The following is a 25,561-nucleotide window of genomic DNA, read 5'->3' on the forward strand; positions in this document are numbered from 1 at the left end:
ATAATCTCCGGAAAATGTTTACACAAACATGATCAATCGTATACAACAAGAAAGATACAAGATTAAGTGACAGTTTTCTCAAAGTAAAAGCTACGTCAATATTCCTATAAAAGGAAGTGGCGTTGCCATAAAAAAATATTTACCAAAGCGAATGTATTAATACTTAGAGCACCGGCCAAATAGACATAGAATTTACCCTGTGCCCGGCCCATTTTTGTGAAATTTCGTGCATTATGAAGGGTTTCTTAAAAGTGTCTTAATTATGAAAATACTGGGTTAAATCAATCGAAACTTCCCATATTATTTTTTTAGGATATTCTTGTATTATTTCTTAACACATATTAAACGTCATTTGTTTTGTTCTCAGGATAGCTAAAGATGACGGAAGACAAGGATTCTGTGGGAAGTAAGGAGAAAATACAACTGGACTCTGAGAAAAATGGCGGTGCTAAAGGTATTTTATCATTTTAATATATTATTAATCTAATTTTAAAAAATCACATAGAAAACGTCTTCTTCTCTTATTTTCCACATCCGCTCTTAAGTGGGGCATGTGGACATCACCAGTTCCCTCCAGGAGACCCTATCGCCAGCCAGCACTCTCGCCTCCTCCCACGTCAATTAGTCGAAAGATCGTCATCGACCACCTTACAGAACGGCGTGAGCCCGCAGGTTAAAAGAAGAAGCAACGTGGATTTAGGAGGCATGCGCAACATGTGTTCAAGCCAGGTCCACCGCTGCATCCTCAAGACGCTCGTTAGAGGAGGCCGCTGTGTCATATTTACTTTAAGAAAATATATTTACGTCTAAAAATTAAAATAGTATTTTTGATAAAGAATTTCGTGCCTAAATTTTTGTGTAAAAACGACCGTATCTGAAAAGCATCCAAATTGTTGTAAAAAAATACTAAATGCATGTATTTTTAGATTCTTCAAAATTCTGTGGAAAAATTACTGAATCTTGAGTGTTCAATTTTTTGTTCAAAAACTTGTGCACCTTATGTTTACCTTCATGTGCAAGAATGAGGAACTTAAGCCCTACGGGAAATTCGAAACAAAAAATGTTTTCTTGCGCGCGGTAAAAAATAGAGCATTAAATTGTACGGTAAAATTCCTTCAAATTGTACAAAAAAAATCATAATAAATATTTTAATAAAAACGCACTACTTTGAATGACGTCACTGGTTCATATGAACCATCCAATGATATGAGAGCTTTGAAGGATATCCGGTTTGGTCACCGTAAACGCACCAATCGGAAGAACTTTCATAGAACAACCTCTGACGTCACACGCGGAGTTATTTCAGAACTACAAAACTTTAAAAATTATAGCGCTGATAATACGATATATAAAACTAAAACATAAAAATTTTGACTTAGTTTAATCAACCAATAAAAAAGGACACTGAACTTCCTCTTTGTTAGTGCCCAAATTTCAATGGCCTGCTCAATTCTTAGTGCTAGTGCTGCTGGATCTTGAGAACGTTCAAATTCCTATCGGCTTTAAAGATTGTATAATTTTAGAGCAAAAACTATTGGAACATGAGTGGTCAAATTACTGAGTAATTTTAAGTGTCTAAGTTTAGTTAAATATTTTTTTTTCTTTCAGAAGCCCCTGCCGAGACTGGAGAAATCACCCTGAAGGCGAAGATGAGCCTTCTGAACGGGGTGACAGTCATAGTCGGCAGCATCATAGGAAGCGGTATCTTCGTGTCTCCAACTGGCGTACTGCTCCACACCGGAAGTGTCAACGCTTCTCTTCTCGTCTGGACCATTTCCGGAGTATTCTCCATGGTAAGTTTCTATTTTCCACCATAAAAAGTGGCTGTCATCATGGGAATTTGATTTTGTCTGAAACCGCTTAAAATATATATCTGACCTACGGTGGTACCACTATGTTTAGTTTGAAAGCCTGGAGACCAGAGTCTTCTTCTTACACTGCGTTTTTCTTCAATTTTTCTTGTAAGGGCTATTTCGTACTTCTGTCCCAGCGTATAAATTATCCAAAGTACCCTTGCTTCATTTATCCTTCTTTCCCGGTCTTCTTCGTTAAGTCCATCGTCTACTTACGGATATTTCGAGCAATCTATAGCACTACATTTTTTAATGATTCAACCTTCTTTATGATAACTTGTGCGAGACTTGTGTGAAGTCCAATTTTTGACGCCACGGTGTAGAAGAGTACTGACAAAATAGAGCAGATTCGTGATACGCAGATTGAGGTTTAAGGCTACAGTCTGGTTAAAACTAGAGAAACTATACAATTTGGCATTTTAAAACGCCGATCTATTAAAATCGAGCGATTAACAATATATAAAAAAAATCATTTGCCAAGGTATTTCTGATTTTAAAAAAATACTTGACTACTTCTAAAAATAGTTTTATAAAACTTACATAAATATACTATTCGACCGGCAAATTACGCCACTTGAAATTTAGACTAAATTTAAGTACACTGATCATCATATAAAAGCAAAGAAATAAAGGCATTTTAAATCACACAATTTTGTTAGTATATTTCTTAAATTCTAAGTTTAGTTTAGTTCGGTTTATTCTGATAAATAAATGTAAGTATACAATATTTCTACTAAATATTTTTTTTTATATAAATTTAATATTTATATATACATAAAAGAAAAAAACTATTCTTGTGTACATAATGAGAAGTGACGTCTTACAGTAATTTGTTTTTTTTTGTATTACGTATAAATTACCAAAAAATAAATAAACGGTGTTTTCAATCAGTGCCATACAAAAAAGAATTATAAATGTAACTTTTCGCTTCTTTCTTAAATATGTTGTATACCTGACAGCAATTTTTATTTCCTATATTCATTTCATTAAAGCAAAACATTCCTCTGTAAGTATAATAATGTTGTGTTATAGTTGTTTTTATTTTTTTAATATTACCAGTAGTTCTAGGTCGCGTACTTACGTTTTGTGACGGAGAAACACTACTATTAATGTTGTCTTTATGGATTTGAAGTAAACAACTCTTTTTAAATAACGATTTAAATTATACCTTTAATCATAGAATTAAGAATAGTCCAGAAGGAGCGTAGAATCATATTTGAATACATCGGACTGTGTCCAGTAATTCCCCCACTTAGACACACTTTCGCCGCGCGCATGCGTTAAGTCGGCGGGTAATGTTTCTTGATGGGAAAAAAAAAATCATAACACAAATGTAAGGTAAAAAAAGCAATCTGTTAATTTCTCTAAAATTTTATTGTGCACGCGGAAACATTGATTGACACAACAGATTAGATAAATAAAGGGTCATTTAATAAGAGTAATTGATTTTATGAACTTAAAATATAAAACAAATTTCATTTGATACAAAACGGATATTTTTATATCATGCTAAATAATATTTGATGTTTTCAAGATAATGTCATTCAAATGTATCCTACGGCGTTGTTTAATCCGACGTCTAATTTTCATTTGTTCTTTTATTAAATGAGCAAAATAAGATTAAAAAAAATTCTACCCTAGCAACACTAACGAAATTTCCATTTTGTTTCTTCGACAATCTGACAGATGGAAAAATAATTCAATTTTTAAGTAATTCATTTGCCACTTAAACATTCGTTTGTTAATTACACATGAAATGTGATGCCATCCTGTTTCTTTAAGATCCTAGCAGTATTTCTACACTTTAAAAGGACACAACACGGCATAGTTGAATTCAAATCAGGAGTTTCGTACTGAGCGACGTCTACAAAGAAACTAATGGGGAAAAACGTAAACCTACTCATTTATGAGCAGTTGAGTCGCCTTCTGTTTGATGTGCGTATGCGGTTTCTGGACTATTCTTAATTCTATTCCTTCAATAATAAGAGTGATTCACAATGCTCGTATTTTTTTAATGGCTTGATTTTGAAATACAGCGCCATAAAATATTAACAAAATTTTGTGATTTCCTTGCTATTTATCAGACTACAGCCTTAAATTTTTATACTTAAGTCACACATTTAAAAAAAGTTCATACTCTATTATTATTATTATTTAACTCTTAAAGTAGGGCACACATATCATACATATTGTTATGTGTGTTCTAATAATAACATTGCAAATATATTTAATTTATAAATTGTTTATCACATATGTCTTGACCATTATTTTAAATTTTGATATGTTTTTTTCTTCATAAATATTTTTTTCCATTTCGTAATACTTTTTAATTGCTTTAAATAAAATTGAATTTTGTGACTTTGCCTTTTTCCTAAATGTAAGTCTAATTTTGTTCTTTTCTCTAGTATTGTGATCGTGTTCATGCTGGTTCATTCTTTTTAATATTCAAAACATAAGTTTTCTAATATTAAAAAGAAACATGGATAATGTTTAGTTTTAGGTTTAAAAAAATATTTTTTTTTACTGATTAGAAATTCTTCATACCAAATCAACCTATTTCCATTCTCCCTGAACACTATTCCCAATGCAATTTCGAAATTTCTCAAACTAAAAGCTTTTGTCCCTCAAGCGATGTACCGTTTAGCAACTCCGTATAACCGTATAGCGCATACGTAGAATGCATAAAATGGGTTTCATAACTAGAATTCTGTGCATTCCATCACATCCCTTCTTGCGATTACTCAATTGAAATGTATTATTTATAACGTATTCGTTTATTTCATTTTAAAAAAACAGTAAATACTGAATTATGTAAAAACAAAAACTACATTTAAGAATAGTTTTATATTACAAAAATAGTCTTGTGCTTCGACAGAAATTTCACTTAACCAAGTTTTAAATAAAACAATTACTACATATTGTAATACAAAGAGTGCTAGCCTTCTTTACGCATGAAGATGCTCATATGATCACCCTCATGGTATGGATTGCTATCTAGGCAGGCTTGAACCATATAAAATCTTCCCTTCCAACCATCACCCATAAATAAAAAATTTGTACCGGACAATTGAAAAGTTCTCTTCTAGCGGACTATAAATAAAATATATATTAAAGAAATCCCAGAAAGGGGGACTGTAAATAAAATAAATAATTATCCAATTCCAGTAAGACAAGATTATAAAGGGAGAATATTAAATAAATTAAATACAAATTTGGTGTGGCTGGAAGGTAAGATGAAATAAAAATAAAGAAGAACACTATAGCTTTATATTCATATTTTAATTATTTTACACTGATAATATTTCACTGATCCCAATTTTTCAAAATTTTCCTTCTTGTTAAAAAAAAACGCGCTATCCTGGATTCACACTAAAAATATGAACTCTTTTTTTCTATGATATATTTTGTTGCCCTTTAATAATAAGAAAGATTTTTATGTTTTTAATATTTTTTATTTCCTTTTTTAATTACTATTAAAATAAAAATAAAAAACCTTTTAAACTTTTACATAATATTTTCTTTTCTCTTTCTTAATAATAAAATATATTATAACTGCGTATTTATTATAGGAGCAAAAATTCATGAACATTTCTTGTATACCCACGAACAGGCCATGCCTCTGTGGGATTTTTTCGATTACTATTTTTACTGTTAATATGTATTTCGTTGCCATATAATTATCCTTTTTTTCTAATACTCTGTTTTACCATTTATGTATATTGTAAAAAAAAAAAAAAAAAAATAAAGTTAAAAAAAGCTGATATCACTTTTATTTAGAGGACCGTTGTATTCACCGTCTAGCTCAATCAAAAAAAATGAGACCCCACTAAATGAGAAGCTCCCCAAGATTAAGCAGATAATAAAATAGTCACTTTAATAACTATCTAATTTAAAAAACATAAGAAAATGACTAAGATAATCAATTGTAAATGAAACGCGTGGCAATAAAGAAATAAAATAAGGATTTTTGTAAATACGGTTTATAATATACTACGATGGTTTCTAAAGTATAATCTAAAATTCTAGAATAACATTTCATTAAATATAATATAAACTAAGTCTACAGATTTGCAACATGCAATGTTACATTATATTACTGAGTTGATAAAATTAAGTCAATTTTGCAGAGAAATTTACCTATCAGAGCATTAAAATAAACTAGTCAATTACGTTCGAACAAAAGAGTCAATTACATCCAAACATAATAGGGAAGTGCAAAACACAATCTTTACATTTCCATAAAAATATACTCCCTTAAAAAAAAAAATCACCATTGATATCTGTGTTATTTATAGAGAAATCGATAAATATCAATAATTATTTGAATTTGACAAACACTGAAGTAGGTAATGAGGAACTTCAGCGCTACGGGAAATTGGATACAAAAAATGTTTTCTTACGCGGGGTAAAAATTAAAGCATTAAATTGTAACGCAAAGTTTCTTGAAAATGTACAGAAAAAATAATAAAAAATATTTTGATAAAAACGCACTACTTTAAATGACGTCACTGGTTCATGTGAATCAACCTATGATCTGAGAGCCATGGAAGATTTCCGGTCTGCTTGTCGCTTCTGGACCAATAGGAAGAACTGAATGGGAATAAGCGGAAATGAACCTCTGACGTCACACGCGGAGTTATTTCAGAAATACAAAACTTTGAAAAATCGTAGCGCCGATAATACGATACGTAAAAATTAAAAGAAAAAATTGACTTAGTTTAACAGTCTATTAACGAATAAAACATTTGAAAAAAAACACTGAACTTCCTCATTATAAAAATTTAATTTAAAAATTAGTTTATTTATTCAATTTACTTTCTACTACGAATGGCTAAATGGGAAAGTAGAAAGTTCGTTAGGTCACGAATTTGTGGAAGTTCGCCATCCAATGATTTCATGCAGATCATTCTGCATCTAGAATGGATTTGGAGCCGACAATCCTCGTCTGAATTCTTGGAAAGGCACATAAGGAATTGTTTTAGCGCATTTTGCAGTCACGCTTTGTAGCGCGTCTTGAACATTTTCAAGGAGCGAAGTCTACCATCAAATCGACGGCATTTTTTCTCCCGACGAATCTCGTTACTGTCTAATACATGATAGTTCTGTTTAATAAATATATCATATGGGTGCTCTTCAATAAATAAGATATAAATATCGATGGTATAAAATACATCAGAGGAATATGAGGATTTTATCCTGGAGCTACCAAACGATTGTAAAATAAATTGTAACAACTTACATCAAAATGGACGCCTTGGACTTTTACGGACTTTTTTTTCGTATAAAAATTGATGAACAATATCTAAATTAACAATTTGTAATTATTACACCAATGTCAAATGTGTTGTTTGTGAACCATAATAAATAAAATAAAATAATTAATGCTTGTCTCCAAACGAAATTGTTTGACAAAATGGTCGAAACACGCCGTCTAAATTTTCGATTCTTTCGCTTTGTGGCCGTTACATTGCCATATGTGGAAAAATGTCCGTTTAATTAAATTCACAGTGCTTGGATTAAACATGTGAAACTATGTCATATAAATGTAATAAAACAAACTAAAAATCATTTTCTTATTTAAATAAACAAATCTTATCTCTCAACCCTTTGTCATCTGATTTTTTTTATTTTTATTTGTTAATAGACTATTCAAATAAGCAAAAAAAAAAATTATCTATCGTACTATCAGCGCTATGATTTTTTCATAAGTTTTGTATTTCTGAAACTACTCCGCATGTGACGGAAGAGGTTCTCTTCCGCTTATTCACGGTCAGTTCTGCTGATTAGTCAGCTGGCGGTAAGTAAGCCGGGTATCTTTCACAGCTCTCTTATCATTGCTTGATTCTAAATAAACTAAAAGTGACATCGTTCAACGTAGTTCGTTTTCATTAAAATAGTTTTTATTATTTTTCGTATATTTTCGAGAAACTTTACCGCACAATTTAATGCTTTGTTTTTTTTACCGCGATTAAGAAACCACTTTTTCCATCCGATTTCTCATAGTGCTTAAATTCCTCAGAAATTTTTCTGAATATTTTTTTTTCAAAAAAACTGGTTGAAAAAAAAGTATAACGATAAATGAAACGTTTTTGTGACCTTATAAATGTATTTGTTATTTACATTATACACGAAAAAAAACAGAAAGAAACTATTAATATACGGTAGCTTGTTTACGGAATAAAGTCTGCCCACGCTAAGGCTACAAAAACGAAAATACTAGTGTTGCCAGCAAAGATTTACTAAATCAATAAGGAAATATCAAATACTACGAAGACAGATTAAAAATATGCGAAATGGATTTGGAAAAATCAATTCAATTTTCGAAATCACCATGAATATTGTGTAAAAATGTTTTTATTCATAATTATAAAAATGAAATTGTTCGAAAAATCGTCTCAACAAAAACGCAACATGTTTGACATTGCCAATTGTGACGTCAAGATCCGTGAGGAAGTTCTATTCAAATTGAAACAGTCAAAAACGATAATCAAAATTTAACCGAATCGTCACGTATTAGGTGCGTGGCCAATGCAATGAACTGTTTTCGTGGGAATTAAAAAAGATAAACAAAACAACAAAAAAATTCTCGATGACATTTCAAAGAAAATTATTCATTTAAAATTGTAAGAAGGGCGATTGTTCCCTATTCTAAAAGCCGCAAGTAAATAGGTTGAGTACTTACTTTGCAAATAATTTTCAAAGTTGGTGTTGTTTTAAAACGACTCTGGTTGGACAAGGGTTAATTCAATTTTCATCTAGTCAATTTGTCACGATCTTTTTGCATCTAGTAAGAAATGTTTCACACGTATCGAACCAATTCACCCGGCTCAATAAGGTGGATACTTATTCATTATTTTCTGTTTTCATTTAATTTATTTAGTTTCTGCTCACGAGTGACAATTTTGCTGAAGGAAACTGAGTGCAGATTAGTCGGCAGATGGTGTACTGGGGTAATTTCTAAATGAAATAATTCGAAAAGTTGATTACTATACGATGAATGTCAATCGACCGTATGTTTTTTTATCGGGCCGGGTGGATTTAGGCTGTAGTGTGAAAACGTCCTAAAGCTAGGGTTTCCTAGGACAGCGGTGCCCGTATTTTAACGGCCGTAGTGAACGGTGATGCAATGGACAGCCGTCGTCAAGGTGACTAGAGTGTGGTTTTCTAGGAAAACGGTGTTATCAACACCATTTAACACCGTTTTCCTAGGAAACCACTCTCTAATCACCTTTACGACGGCTGTCCACTGCATCACCGTTCACTACGGCCGTTAAAATACGGGCACCGTTGTCCTAGGAAACCCTAGCTTTAGGCTCCCGGGTGCGTATCCTTGAATTTTAGCACCGTAAAATTACATATTTCCTCTGTGGAACCAAATTACGTCTGGCCTTGCTCTTTCTAAATTCGCCGAATCATACTTTGAGCACCATTATTCTCCACCATCAACAGTTAAAAAACAAATGAAAAAAAATTATCATTTTACGGAGTAAAAACAGCAAACAGGCTTGGTGGAATTTATTTCATAAACATATTGTATTTGTAACATATTACAAAAGAGATGGAGTACATATTAGAGAAGGGAATATAGAAGTCTAGGCATCTACAGGGCTTATAACCTATCATTGGCTGGTTTAAGTGGCCACTTTACACACTGCGTAACATTCACCATTCGGCCAATATTGATTATTTATTTATCTAATGTTTGTAAATATAAGTATTATATATAACCACTAACCGACTTTTTTAGTCTTTAAAAAAGTATCTTATGTTGGTAACTCCACCTCTATTTTCCCTTCCCTCTCAACTCCCTACTAATTCTTCTATTTATTTTTATATATTTATAATTGTTTTCATATTATAAACAATAATAAATAACAAAAATAATATGACCTCAAGTGCCAAGGACACTTAACAAAACTGTTTTTTTTTTGCATGTGAGAATATACAAAGAAGACATATATACAAAAACAAATTATAAAATTTTAAACACTACGTATTTATGACTCTCTACAACATCTTTATTTTTATATATCGTTAATATTAACAGCTCCCTAAGGGGTTAAATCCAGTTCTTTTCTACAAAAATTTGGACAAGCTCAAAACATTGTTGATAAATCCACCTGGTCCAAGAAGAAGTATAAAAATTGAAAAAATAAAATTTTCAGGTGTTGCCTAGTATGTAGGTGAAATAATTCAATTAGATGAATCTCTCCCGCATAAATAAAGGTTTCAGCTCTTTAACTTCACAAACATCAACGGATGGACGAATTGAAGGAATACAGGTGTAAACATAAAGGCAGAATTGTAATTTGTTACACAGTGAGTAAAGTGGCCACTTAAACCAGCAGGCCGCAAGCCCTGTAGATGCTTAGACTTCTATATTACCTTATCCTCAATGTTCTTCATTTCTGTTGTAATATGTTAGCAATAGCAGCTCCCAAGAGAGTTGATTCCAGTTTTTGTCTTAAAATTTTTTGGCAAACTCAAAACATGCTTTCACTTTCTTTTTTGTTGTATCCCAACTCAACACAGGGCTCTAAGCTTCATAGACTTAAGGATACGTAATTATTTTGTAAAATGTATCTTTATATGAATAAACAAATAAACAAATATAGTAAAATATAGTAAAATAAATACAAAAATGTATTATTGTGTTTTAATCAGTTTTACCAAACAACATTGTTAAATATATTTAGTAGATAAACATTAAACGTTACAATTCAAAGTTGTAAAATATTTCAATCAGATAAACTTAACCCGCATAAATAAAGGTTTCAACACTTTAACTTCACAAAAATCGACCCGAGGAAAAATGTAACACACTGATTTTAAAATATAGACACAATGTTGAATGTTGAATGTTGTACTGTGTCTATAATGTAATGGACACTTAACCAGCCAACGACAGGTCACAAGCCCTATAAATGCCTAGACTCCACATTCCGTCCATATTCTCGAAAATGTTCTCTATCTCTGTTAAAACCCAGTCCTCGCTCACAAAAATTAAGAAAAACTCAAAGTATTGCTTAAAAATCTAAAAGCAGTATTTTTTTTATATATTTTTTTTATAATTTTTTTTTTGTTTTTTTTTTTCTCGTATATAATTTTTTTTATTTTAAATTTTTCATTGATAAACCCTTTCGAGTAACGTACATTTAACAACATATTTTAACTTTTAAAATTCACATTCTACTGTTAATGATAATATTTTTAACATCTTTTGTTAAGGTTGTCTGAGTCATTTGTTTAGTTTTGTCTGGTAGTTTATTGTATAATTTCAGTCCATGGCTTATTAGTCTCGATTTTCCTCTTCTCGTATTAGAAGGTTGTGTATGATATTTTTCTGATATTCTAGTATTGTGTTCATGTTTACTACAGTTTTTTTTTCAAATTTTAATTCTTTGTCTACAATTACATCAGTACAGTGAACATTAATATTAATTTCGACTACAATACTCACATTGCAGTGTCTCAAAATTGTTTTTAATTGCCAAGACCATTGCTACTAAATACAAAAAAAAAAAATTCACAGCGTCCAAAATATAACTGAAAACGATTGTATTAATTTATTGTTCTGCATAAAATTTCTTATTTCATTTTATAAGTAGCTTGTTCATAAACGTTTTTTTAAAGGCTTCCCCAGACAAAAAATGTTATTTGAAAAGATAATTGTTTTTATTAAGTGGCAATAAATACGACTGCTTGCTAATAAATCAGTAAATAAATAAAGGTGGCCTCAGTAAGTTCCTTGGAGAACGCCTAGGTGCATTCCTTCACAACTCGAACAAGAAGCTTTGGTCAGAAGAGTATACATTAACATTTCTGTGAGTAATTACACGCTCTCACTAATAATTATACTTCTCGTAAAGAATGGTGACATTAACGGGACTTTTTATAGAATGAGAGTTAGTTGATCAGGTATGAACTTGACGGTTTTATAGCAATATTCTGAATAGCATTCGTTTTTCTTAATATTGTATGTAGCGTGAAAACTGCGTGATTCAAACGGTAATATCATTATCATTTCCTTATCCACACCAAGTGGTGCATTAGGCACTGCATCTGTACACTAAATACTGCGTATATTGATCATCTTTTGCGTGAAAGTTTGGTGATCAGTCTAAGGTTTCAGGTGCCGTCTAGAAACAAATAAATATTGCAGTTCAAAACCACGTTTAAAATAGGTGCGTAGATTTTCATTGTCATTGTTACCAATATGTATATTTTTTTGGTGTATTACACGAGATTAAAAAGTTACATATTTACTTTTAAAATCAATAATGCATGTCAATTATCCCAGTCCCAGGAATCGAACCCGAGACCTCAAACTTGGTAAGCGAACGCGCAAACCACTTCACCATATAGTTTAGATTTTTTTTTCAGTATTTTTGGTTGAGAGTAGCCGCTGAGTCGAAAACACTCGTCTTGGTTTCTGGTTCTATTTCACACACGAATGTAATAAACGGTTTTTGTTAAGATTTCGTATTTGTCTGTGATTCCAATGCGTTAGATGCGTATTTTGGTTTATATGGTGAGGTACCCACAGACACAATATAAGGCACTGAAATAAGCTCTCTTTCCGTCTCTTGCTGCTGCCTTGCTTGCCTAGCTCCCGAAACAACACTCGTTTTCATCGGTCTCCTCTTCTGCGGGTCCTTTCAATATCAGATCCCCTTATTAAAATTTTAATATATTTTGACGTCGCTAGATGTATCCTCATGATAAATCGTTGACATCCGACTCGAAGGACCACTATGGTATATTACTATGGCTATGGACTGTAATGAAAAGCTTTACCTACTTCTCTGTAGAGATGTATCATTCTTGGAAGATTGAATTAGGAGGGCTCTGGTGCTGCAGGGACATGCAAGAACGAGGATCGTTGAACACAGCTGTTTAGGGAGCTGTACAATCGAGGCTGGAGCAAGAGAGAGGAAGAGAATTTATAAGTGTTCTTAAAATTTATGAACATCCGCCCACTTAATCAATTCAAAACGCCCATCTCAAAATTTTGCAAACGTGTAAAGAATCCTTGATTTTTAAACTCAAGAATATAATAAAAGGCGCAATGATAAATTTCACAAAAACGAATATGTAGCTAGATATGTAGATAAAATAACTGTAAAAATTTTTACCTTTTGTCATTCATTAGGACCACATAATTTAAATCCATTAAATAATATATTATCTATTATTTATGTTCAAAGCATTAACTTTGCGGTCAATCATTTTAATTCATGTAAGTAAATATTAGTATTCGACCGCTTACCAACTTTTTATGTCTACCGGTTTCGAGACTTACGCGTATCTTCATCAGGACACTCACTACACCAACATGCAAATACTAAAATCCACTATCATATTTACTGTTACCGTAGTGAACAAAGTATTTTCAAAAAAATACATAAATTACAAGCAGAGTTAAAGATACAACACCACCATGTCCCAACATACAATTAAATTACGTTAATAATATTAAGCAACGTATTTTTTATAGATATTAATATTTTGCATATCTATAAGTCTTTAAAAAATAAATATTGTAAATCTTTATCGCTGTTTACACAAAACTGTTTTTTTCCATTATACATTGATTATTTAATTTACGTTTTCATTTTCTAAATCTTCTCGGCCATTGCCGACAATTCATTGATTGTTCAATCATTTTGTACGGTTTTTTTGTAATGATACCAATATTTATTCCAAGCAATTTGTCTCAAGCATTGGGGATTACATTTTCAACGATTCCTTTTGTTCAAAGTCATCTCAAACATTTACCAAGAAGGAATATTGATTGTTCCCTCAGGGATCACTTATTTCCAACTTCTAATTGGCTGTTTCTTCTGGAATATTCTGGAATAATATACTGTCCTAAAGCAACCGAGAATTGCCTCAAGAGTTGTTAAGATCAGAATATATTACTTTTCCTTCTAAATAATTTCTGACATACATAAATTAAAAAAAATCGTTTACTTATTAGCTGACATGAAATTTCAACTTGTTTTTTTATTGAAATTTATTGCAACAGAGAGAGAAAAGAATTTTGAGGAAGGAATATAGTAGTCTAGGCGTTTACAAGGCATGACCTATTTGGCTGGTTTAAGTGGCTAATTTACAAGATGTATTTTTATTTTTATTTTAAGGGAAAAAAAATATTTGCGTTCTTATGATTTGCCCAAATATTTCATTTTGAAAGCCATTTTAATAATCATCATCATAATTCCCTTTCTTTTCGCACCCAATAGTGCATTGGTACTTCAATCTCAGCGTATCTTGATCATTCGTGAAGGCAAGATGATCAGTCTTACACTTCAGGACTGGTGTTCATGGACTGGTGTCCAGGGACTATGGTATATTCTAGTGTGAAAACACCCTTTTTTTTTCGAATAAATATTTTGTATCAACCATGCCGGGAATCGAACCCAAAACCTCTCGCATGGTAGGCAAACGCACTGTCCATTTTTTTGTTTTATTGATTTTTTTTTCACATAATCATTCTTCTAAACAATTTTTTTTAATTCCCGCCAAACTGCAAAATCAGTTTTTTTGCAGGGATTTATCTCTTTAAACATTTCGGTAACACAATATAATAATGTTTACATAAAAATATAAAAAAATCTTAAATATATCAATAAAATAAAAGTTTAAAAAAATTAATACAAGTAAATCTTCTTTAAAAGTTCTGGAAAAGTCTTTTTTGATACCGAAATATATAAAAAATAAAAAACTTTTTTGACACTGTTTTAAATTATTTTGTTTCCCCATTTTTTAAAATAAATTTTTACATACTAAACTTACAATTTAAGAAAAAGATTTTTAAAACCAATTTTACTTTGTTTTTATTTATATCACTATTCTTTATTACACCACGAGGCCGATTTTGATATTTTAAATGAATAAAAGTCAGGTTAAAATACTCCATATACCTATTGCCAGTACATTGTAAAACCACCAAACATTTAATTCATTTATTAAATAATAGTTACTGGTTTTGGGTAGAAAAGATTAAGAATTACCAAAACACAATTACATATAATAATATTATTAATTACAATAATTGTACATTAAATTCACCAGTAGGCAGTCATCTTTTATTATTATTTTGCTCTGCTTAAAAAAATATCCGCCTTAAAACAGGTTGTACCTAATTAAACAGACTACGGGTCTTACTCATAAACTTGGCATAAAGTTCCACTTAAGAATAGTGGTACAATTCAGATGGAAATACCATCTTTATTCTACCCCTATAATAAGGATGGTTTTCCCATCCGAATTATATCACTATATTTAGGCGAAACTTCACGCCGAGTTTATGACTAAGACCTTACATACAATCCTGAAAAGTGAATAACCATAAGATAAAGTAACAATATTTTGAGTTTGTCCAAATTTTTGTAGACAAGGACTGGATTCAACTCCCTGGAGCTGTTTATATTAACATATTACAACAGAGATGAAGAACATTTAAGAGAAGGTAATATATAAGTCTAGGCATCTACAGGGCTTATGACCTTGAAAAATTTGGACAAACTCAAAATATTGTTGATAAATTACCTGGTCCATGAAGAAATAAAGAAATTGAAAAAATAATATTTTCAGGCGTTGCCTAGTATGTAGGTGAAATAATTCAATTAGATGAATCTCACCCGCATAAATAAAAGTTTCAGCTCTTTAACTTCACAAACATCAACAGATGAAAGAATTGAAGGAATATAGATGTTCAAATATAGGCAGAATGGTGAATGTTACACAGTGTGTAAAGTGGCCACTTAAACCAGCCATTGACAGGTCATAAGCCCTGTAGATGCCTAGACTTCCATATTACCTTCTCTTAAATGTTCTTCATCTCTATTGTAATATGATAAGATAAAGTCGATAAAATAATGGTTTCGTTTGTCAATAAACCATTATAATTATTTTGGATTTTGCTTAATTTTAAACTTTTTTATTTTAATCGACTTATTTCAGACAATTATCAACTTCTAAAATAAAAATCATAAATATATTTTTTAAAAGTTCAATTAGAGACATTGTCGTCATTAGTAACGTAAACTGTCACGTAAATATATTATAACGACAAAATGTAAAGTAAGTAATGGTGCATAACTTCTATTTGAATACTTGAATGCAGAACACCAATGTCAGTCGCATAGTTACACATTTTATTAGTATCGGGCAGTGATCGCCACACGGTAGCTGCCGGTTGCTCGCCAAGGCTTTTTCGGTGGCTCGCGCAGGATATTGAATTTACCTAGTAAATTTTATTATTGAGCTAAATTTCAACGAAATGCTCAAAAGGTTGCTGTCAACGTTCTCCACTATGAAGGTTGTTAAGAGTACGTATAGAAACAGACTCACAGATTTACATCTTGATAATTGCATTCAGATGGGAGTGACAAAGTACTCACCGAGAGTTTAAAAAATTGTGGAGGAAAGTAATGGCCCTTCTTTTCACTAATTATTTTGCCTCTTTATTTTTACACACGTATTTTCAATTATTATTTTGATTTTAAATAAATATTTAAATTACGCATTTTATGTTTTATTGTTAATCTGATGTTCTAGTTTATTAAAACTAATGTAAAAATATTATGCATGGTACGATAAGGGCCGATGATAAAAAACTATTAAGAGGGAATTTGTATAAAACATCAACTACCAACAACCTGGTACAATCGAATATTAAAAGGTACCAGGATTCGCACTCATATATGACAAATTAAAAACCAACATTAAATAGCACGTGATGACTATACTAAACAGACGAGATCTTATATGACTTGACCATCTTTATATATATAATTCCTCTGTACGTGTGATGTCACCGAACTCCTCCTAAACGGCTTAACCGATTTACGTGCGGTTTTCAGAGAAATATAAATCTTTGCGCCGTGCGTGTTCGTAGATATTAAAATCTTCAATCGAATCTGTAAAAAAGAAGTTAGGAGCATAAATGTTTTATTCATTGATCTACCAGGGTTGCATTCGAGGAGAATGCATTTGCAAAAAATGCAAAGATGTTTTTTTTCTGCCTATAAAAAAAGTTTGTTTTTGAATGTTTATAAACAGCATTAGTTTTTTGTGGATCTCAATCAGATTCTTTCCTTAAATTCCTTATAATTTCTACCCATTTATTTCTTTTTATTGGATTTTTGGTAACACTAAAATAATATTAAATTCAATACATTTAAAAAAATCGTATTCCTACATAAGTACACCCCTTTGTTGGTGAGACGAACGGAGTTTGACGTTTGCAAAAAGAATGCTATATTTTTAAAAAATATATATTTATTTTATGTTTTGGAATTCAACCATAAACAAGTACCTAGGTACCTAGGTACCTACTTAAATTCAATATTAGAATTAATCACAAACAAGTACCTAGGTATATTATTATTTAAGTACCTAGGTACCTACTAATCAGTTAAAAGTCTTTTGCCAACGTTTGGGCAGGACAACGTCTGTCGGGTCCGCTTGTATAATTATAAAACTATAAATAAATCAAAAAATATATTGATTCTATTCCTGCGATGGTTGACATGAAATGAATGTTTTTATCTATGATATTTTGAAGTCCCTGGACGGGCACCCGTTACGTAAGATTGATCGTCTTACCTTCATGAACAAAGTGACCAAGGGACGCTGCGGTTGGTGTATAAATGCAGTGCTCGTTGCTCTATTAGGCGTGGAAATAAAATGGTGTTGTTGAAAATATAAAACAATATATTCTAGCAGTAAAATCTTGATCTCTTTCATTGATTCCAAACTTTCAAAATTTTCCTTCTTTTAAAAAACATGCACTATCCTGGATTCAAACTAAAGATATGAACTCCTTTTTTCTATGATATATTTTGTTGCCCTTTAATAATAAGGAATATATATATATATTTTTTAAATATTTTTTATTTCCTTTTTTAATTACTATAAAAAAAATACCATATTACTTTTTACAGAATATTTTATTTTTTCTTTCTTATGTTACATAAAAATATTATAACTGTCCATTATTTAATATCGGAGCAAAAATTCATTAACATTTTCTTGTATACCCACAAACAGGCCATACCTTTGTGGGATTTTTTGTTTACTATTTTTAATATTAATATGTATTTCATTGCCAAGTAATTATGCTTAACTTTTTTAATACTCTGTTTTATCACTTATGTTTATTGTAAAAAAACAAGAAAAATTTAAATAAAAATAAATTTAAAAAAGATATTGAATAAATGCTATTCTGCGTCGCCGAAAGTGAAAATCTTCTGTTTTTTTCTTCAGGTGGGAGCCTACTGCTATGCAGAGCTAGGAACGATGATCACCAAGAGTGGAGCGGACTACGCGTACATCATGGAAACGTTCGGACCATTTCTAGCCTTCATCCGTCTCTGGATAGAATGCATGATCGTCCGGCCCTGCTCACAGGTAATCGGTTCAAATTATACAGGAGAAAATGCAATCAATTCAAATTTAGTAACAATGATCTACTTTGACTGACTTCTAAATAAGAACGCGGATGCTCAAAGGGTAACCATGGTGTAAAAATAAAATGTTTTTTTTTCATGTCATTATTATAATACTGTTCTCTCCGGTCACGCAGACATTTTTCATCTCTCCTATATGAAATATACGAGTAGAAGATTCCTTATAGACGGTACTCCTGCTTAGTTTTAAGATGTCAGTAATTACGTATGTTCATTATTATACTTTGTACCTTCTACATTATTTTTATATAACTGTATTTTTTTCTTATTCTTTAAATTTATTTTATTTTTATTACCATAAAATATATGCATACATGTATTTTTATTTTATTTCCAACTTCTAAGTGCCTAACAATTTTCAATTTTTAAGTTGCTTTTATTTTGATACTTATAATGTACTTAATCAATAGCTTACATCACTGTGGAAAATGTATATTAACTGTTTTAAAAATTTTATTTTCTCTACGCAATATATGTAAAAACTGTTGTTTTTTTCCCAAATAAATAGATTATTGATTGAATTCCAATTTATAGGCAGGAAACTGATAAAAGCAAAGAGCAAAAAAAAACATTAATTTCTTACAGGTTTTAAACGGTGGCTGGTGGTGGGGAAAAAGACCAAAAGATATAATCATTTATTTTCTGGCTTTTGAAGATGAAAAATTGATCGGAGAAAAAAACAGAAAAAGATAATTAATAAGGAAGATGATTCCAAAAAATGTTTTAAGGAATAGCTATTACTTTCTCTTATTTAATATTATCATTCGCTTTAATAACCAAAATAATTTCAACATCATCATCATTCCTCTTTCCGCACCCAATGCATAGGGCAGTTTGCCCACCACATGTTATAATTTTACAAATAAATACGCAGTTAAATTATTATTTAAAATAGAAAATAACGCATGTAGTGATACGTTCTCGCTGATACCCGACAGATAGAGTTATCTTAGCCTTTTTATATCGGGTGATACTACACCCAACTTCATCGTGAAGCTCACTATTAGGCTTGAAATGACAGTGTATGTTATTCCGCTAAAGTGTGTATAACATATTTTTTAATTACGTTAAACATGTTGAATTTCGTGCCCAAAAAAAGTCTCCGCTAGGAATTTTTCTGCATTATTTTTTGTTTAAATCTACAGCTGAAGCACAAAATTCTTTTGGAGACTTACGGCGACAATAGTCTGTCGGAACATCGCTGAACATCATCATCATCTCTGCTCTGTCCCATGATCAGCTGGGAGTAGTGTGTTATGAACTACCTAAACCCAATGAAACCATCACGGGAGATCGCTATCGACTACAATGTGTTTAAAACGAGTACCGAAGAAAATTCCGCTGCAATGCGAGAAGAGACATGACTTAGTAAATTTGCAGCGTGACAACGCTTGGCCACATGTTGCAAGGCCAGTCAAAACATGCTTGGAAATGCTCAAATGGGAAGTCCTACCCCACCCGCCGTATACACCGGATATTGCTCCTTCCGATTGTCACTTGTTCCGATCAATGATTAATGACCTGGCTGAGCAACACTTCCATTCTTAAAAGGATGTCAAAAAATGCCTCGGTTCGTGGATAACCTAAAAAGATGAGTCATTCTTTCGAGATGGTATTCGTATGCTGCTAGAATGCTAGAACGATGGAAATAAATAGTCGCTAGCGATGGTTAATACTTTCAATGACATGTTCTCTACAATTTTTTTTTGAAAAAGCATTAATTTTCACGAAAAAACGACCAGAACGTATTCAAGTCTGGTCCAACGTTGTCGGACACCATAAATGTCGGTCACTTGTGAAAAGTATAAATTAGAGTGGAATGAATATATCAGGGGCGAATCGTGTAAAGAAGTGATTATGCGCAGTTTACCATTATATTTGCATATTTTATTTATTTTATTTTATTTTTTAATTTTATTTAATTTTGCACCACAACAGGCCAGGAGGCCCAATTACAGTGGTGAATTACATCACAGAACACCCAGGCTTGAGAAAAATTACATTTTAATTTTTGTGTTCTCACCGGGAATCGAACCCGGAACCTTCCGTGCATGAGTCAAGCGTCTTGCTCACTACACTACGGAGTCCGACTATCCATAATAATGTTTTACGGTAGGAATGAGCCAAAGAACTAGCCGATTACTCCAGCTTATTTCTTCATACAAATTAGTGCACTATATTTTGAGCATCTTAATCTTAAACCCAGTGGCGGGATTTTTCTCCCACAGTAAACTTGCAGATTACACGAATTCTTTGAAGATTCTCGATTTGGAAAACAGTATTTCAAACATTATTTCTGAAGGACTATTTTTCTTTGAGATTATACTTTTGACATATGACTCACATCACATGTGGCGCTCGACGCGGCCTTTTTTGGCATCAGTCATTTCTAGAACAAATCGGCCAGTTGACATTTCAATCGTGATGAAAATACCTAATACCAACTGAATTCATTGTGCTATTTTTATAAACGTTTATATAAGTTATGTGTTAAATTAATGGGTAATATAGCTACATAAATAATATATCACAAAGTCACTTCGTTTTAATTGATTTTATAGATGAAAGTTGTTGTATCACACGGAACCCCAGAAAAAATAGCAATTTAAAGTATACATGGATAATTTTATGTACTGACTATGTAGGTTACAAATAAATGATATTTTTTATTGCTTACCTGTAAATAAAACCACCGATCGCCACTGGAATATATGTACGTACGTTTACTATTATAATTAAAAAGTGGTTCCACCAAAAAGTGTCAGTTAAAAAACTCACACCTAAAAAATGAAATATTTACGAACATTTGAGTAAAACGCATTGTTTTTGAAACGCCGAAAATTGTTATTTAGAAGTTTAATCATCTTTTAGATTTTTTCTTTGTAGTACGTCTGTCAAATTTAAAGATACAGAACTTGTTTACAATCTAATCCATTTATTGAGTTTATTCTTTCAGAATGCATTGATTTGGTATTCTTGACTACCGAAACACGAAAGCGTGTTTATCATAAGCTCGCTGTAAGTACAAATTTATTACGAGAGCTCAAAACATAATAATATGTAACTGTACTGACTTGACCTAGCATCCATTAAAGGTCTGCTAATTTAATGACAGCAATTGGTCATTGTCAAAAGCTGACACAGCTATGACAATTGGTAATGTTATCGTGATTTGTAGTATGTACGTTCACATTACTATTTTGCAGGTCACATTTTATATATATTGTCCGGGTCACAATTTTGCGCACCTATTTTCCAAATTCAAAAATTTTGGACTATTCCAATTTGCTTTATCATTTTGTACCAGGGGCGTGTGTAGAAGCGATTATGCGCAGCTTACCATTATATTTGACAATCCATAATAATATTTAACGGTAACTTTGTGTATAGAAAAACAAACAAATAATTACTATTTATTATAAATCATTGCCACCATTTGTATTTTTCTCCAAATATAAATAAAAAATAATACGCCCCTAGCGCCAGTCAAGGAACTAGCCGATTACTCGAGCTTATTTCTTCATACAAATAAGTTTACTATATTTTGAACATCTCAAACCCAGTTTCGGGATTTTTCTCCTCGAGTGAACTTGCAGATTACACAAATTCTTTGAAGATTATCGATTTGAAAAACAGTATTTCAAATATTATTTCTTAAGGATTATTTTTCTTTCAGATAAAGCTTTGACTCGCAACACATGTGGCGCTCGACGCAGCCGTTTTCGGCATTATTTATTTCTAAAACAAATCGGCCAGTTGACATTTCAACCGGATTGAGAATACCTAATACTAACTGAATTCATAGTGCCATTTTTTTTTAAATTCTTATACAAGTTATGTGTTAAATTAATAGATAATATAGCTACACAATAATATATCACGAAGTTACGTCGTTTGAGTTGATTTGATGAAAGTTGTTGTATTACACAGAACCACAGAAAAAATAGAAATTTATAGTAAATATCACTTATATTATATTATGTACCTACTATGTAGGTGCAAATAAATAAAAAAATATTATAGCTTACCCGTAAATAAAATCACCGTTAGCCACTGTTTTGTACATACTTCATCTTGTATTTTGATGATTTTAATATTACCATCTGTAATATTGTTTATCAGGTGTTTGGCTATCAGGCGACAGTGGCTTGTTTCTCGGCTCAATATCTCTACATGGATTGTGCCCAGGAGGTGTTTATGTAGAAAAAAAATATTATGGGAAATAAAAATAAAATAAAATAATGCCCTTCTCCGACTTATTGTGAAAGGAAAGATAATAATAATGGAAAAAGCATCATAGTTCGGTAATCTTAGACGGTGGTATCTTGATTCAGTGTGCTGCAGTGCTGATTAGACTGGCCCAAGATCGTGATGACTTCAGAATCATGGTTATACCTCAGTTACATATGGTTCGGCCAGCCATTGAATTACCGCTTATTTTTTCAACGATCCTTGCAAAATCAAACCATCGCAAGGTATTTTTCTGACGCAAAACTCAATGGTTGGCTGTTTTGGGCACCAATTGGATGCCACGATTCGCAGTAAAAGAGGAAAATAGATTTTACCGTGGTGCAGTATTTATTAAATGTGCCGATAGTTCTAACGATTATAACCTTTTTCCCGTCTGACTGGGCTAAACTTTGGACACGAATTCCCCGCCGAGCGTCTGATCTATTTGACATTGATATTGGTTCCTGATTTTCATGATTCCGCTGACGACACACGCAGATATGTCTCAACCGCACAACTATTAGACTATTGATTCGCGAGGGAACAGTCAATACGTAAAACTGTTTGAAACAACACTACTCGCTTTGTTAGGAGCAAAATGGGGGCGGTGTGCGATGAATGTCAATTATCTGCGTGGAAACACAACTTCACGAGTTAAGTGTCATTAAACTGGGGAGACGCGTGAAAGAAGATGACTGCACGTAAATAGATGGAGACGGTATTAGGTACGCTCAAAATCAATATTGATTATCGTGTGCAAATAAAAAGTCGATCTGTTTATTATATAGTAGAGCTACCACAACAAATATGTCAGAGACAAACCTGGTCTTAGAAAGCGAATTGCTTTTGGGATTCTTATATTGATCCTTACTTTACATAGGTATTCTGAGTAGTGTTCACAAACTACTTATTACCAAACGAGAGCGCTCTCTATAATCTGTTTACCATAGAATTAATATATGCAAAGAAGATAATCCAGAAGCACATAACATAAAACAGGATCACTGTACTTTACTCCGTTAATGACAGGTCTTAAGTCCTGTATGCTTTTATATTATTAGTGTTTTTGATTCAGAATTATGAATTGTTATGATGTAGAACCTACCTTCTTCTTTCTTGTTATAGACGTGTGGTCTGTTCTCCAGGAGGTCGCTCCTCTTGCGAGGTGGATTTTCAAATGCCCTTTCAACTTTTGGAAGGTCTTTCATGAAAACAAAACTTGCGAGGCTGATTATGCAGTGCAATATAGAGAGTCTGGTGGTGTCCAATTATTTGGATATGACCTTACATCTAAGGATATGATGGTACTAGTCCCTCCTTCGCTATCTACTCCGTCTTACGATGTCCTCAGCCTCACATATCTCTCTTGTTCTAGTGCACCTTACGCGATCTCTTCGAATTTTGTCTGCTATCATCCTCAGTTTCTTCATTTCGGAAGTCTTCAATACTTGTTTGGTCCCGTATGAGTCTCTCCTTGCTTCAGTGCCATTAATATGCCATTATGTATTATGAATATTATAATACAATAATATATAAATACAACCTTCAGTCAAAGAGGATTGGCCTACTACTCGGTTAAAGTGTACAATCTACTTACATTATCCATAAGGACAATTAGTTAGTTCTCACAATATAAAATTGCTATTAAGAAATGGATAGTGGAGGTGGGTTGCACACGAATCGATGAGTGGATCAAGCCAAATAGGTAAAATGTGTGTACTGTTTATGAAATTTGTTCTTTTGGTCTATTTAAATTGGTTATTTATTTATTATATATACGGCCTAAACCAATTACAACAGTTACATGAAGAAACATAGATGCTATAAACTGAACAAAAAGTACATAAAACTATTTAGCAAAGACAAACAAGGGCAAAACAATAATTGTAAACAATATATTTAAAAAAACGAAAGACCTAAAACTTTGAGCTAAACCATGCCAATCCAACTTCATCCCACACTGTTTAGTCGCGAAGAGATCTACGAAAAGCCGGAAGATCTATCCCAAAAAATTCCAAGTCGTGTGATGAATTGACTAATCTACACATTCTGGACATTGGGGCATAAAAACCAAAGTTACTCTTAGAAGATTTTATAAATAGCAGATTTTGACTTCTGGTGACACGGTTGGGAACATGAAAAGAAATTGATTGCAACAGAGATGGGACATCACTTAAAGTTATGGTTATGTTTTTTATGATTATTTTAGTTTTTTATTGTTTATTAAGTTGACGATTATTAGGTTTATTGGATTAATTACGTTTTTTTGTTGTTATTATTATGTTAACTTTGTTAAATAGCTAATTTAAGGCATGTTTCACATTTTGTGAAATGTTTCCCTTGGCACGGGTTACCTCAGTGAGGGAACATTATTTTATTTTTTAAAAAAGAATATAAACAATGTAAAAAAAACACAACTTCATCTCATTTGTTCACAAATAAACGGCACTATATGGTTCTTGACTTAATTAAAATGTAATTATTCTTATGATATATGCACATGCTTTTCGACACAAAATATGATCCCGTGGTAGTGTCGCTGACTCGCGTGTCGAAAGTTTGTTCGAATCCCTCTACAATGCGTTAATTCCAGTTGTCTGTCATTTTGTTATTTATGCCTAGGTGAAAATGGCCACAAATCAAATCATTTGGATTGAAGATTTATATATATTCTTTATTGTCCACTGGCAGTCTTTAGGGGATCTTAACAAGTCCAACCACATTAATTTTACTGGCCAGTTAAGCTGTGGTTTGGCAGACCTACATTTAAATGTTGATACTGTTGTTAGAAGGATGTGTAGTATCGTGTTTGTTCCAGGCTATCGTGGCACTAACGTTCAGTGTATATGTGCTGAAGCCCTTTTTCCCGGAATGCGCCCCTCCTGATGAGTCTGTCAGACTCCTGGCTGTTTGCTGCATCCGTAAGTGTCAAACTTTGCTTTAATTTAGGCGCTGTAGAGCAGTTGATTAGACTACCAACTGAGAAACTGGAGTCGCGGA

At 32.1% G+C, this 25,561-nt stretch overlaps 1 protein-coding gene across 2 annotated transcripts in view; it reads left to right on the forward strand.

The window, feature by feature from the left end:
* The window catches only part of LOC148279102 (large neutral amino acids transporter small subunit 1), a 101,603-nt gene that overhangs the window by 29,980 nt on the left and 46,062 nt on the right, over positions 1 to 25,561 (forward strand). For both annotated transcript variants that reach the window (XM_088230442.1, XM_088230444.1), the window contains exons 2-5: positions 368 to 454; positions 1,609 to 1,793; positions 18,129 to 18,272; positions 25,380 to 25,482. In XM_088230442.1, coding sequence (XP_088086568.1) covers positions 379 to 454; positions 1,609 to 1,793; positions 18,129 to 18,272; positions 25,380 to 25,482 — 508 coding nt within the window. In that variant the 5' untranslated portion in view covers positions 368 to 378. The remainder of the gene's footprint in view (positions 1 to 367; positions 455 to 1,608; positions 1,794 to 18,128; positions 18,273 to 25,379; positions 25,483 to 25,561) is intronic.

Source organism: Micrasema longulum, unplaced genomic scaffold, assembly GCF_059751315.1.
Source record: "Micrasema longulum isolate JH-2025_06_02 unplaced genomic scaffold, ASM5975131v1 h1tg000767l, whole genome shotgun sequence".
Lineage (NCBI taxonomy): Eukaryota > Metazoa > Arthropoda > Insecta > Trichoptera > Brachycentridae > Micrasema > Micrasema longulum.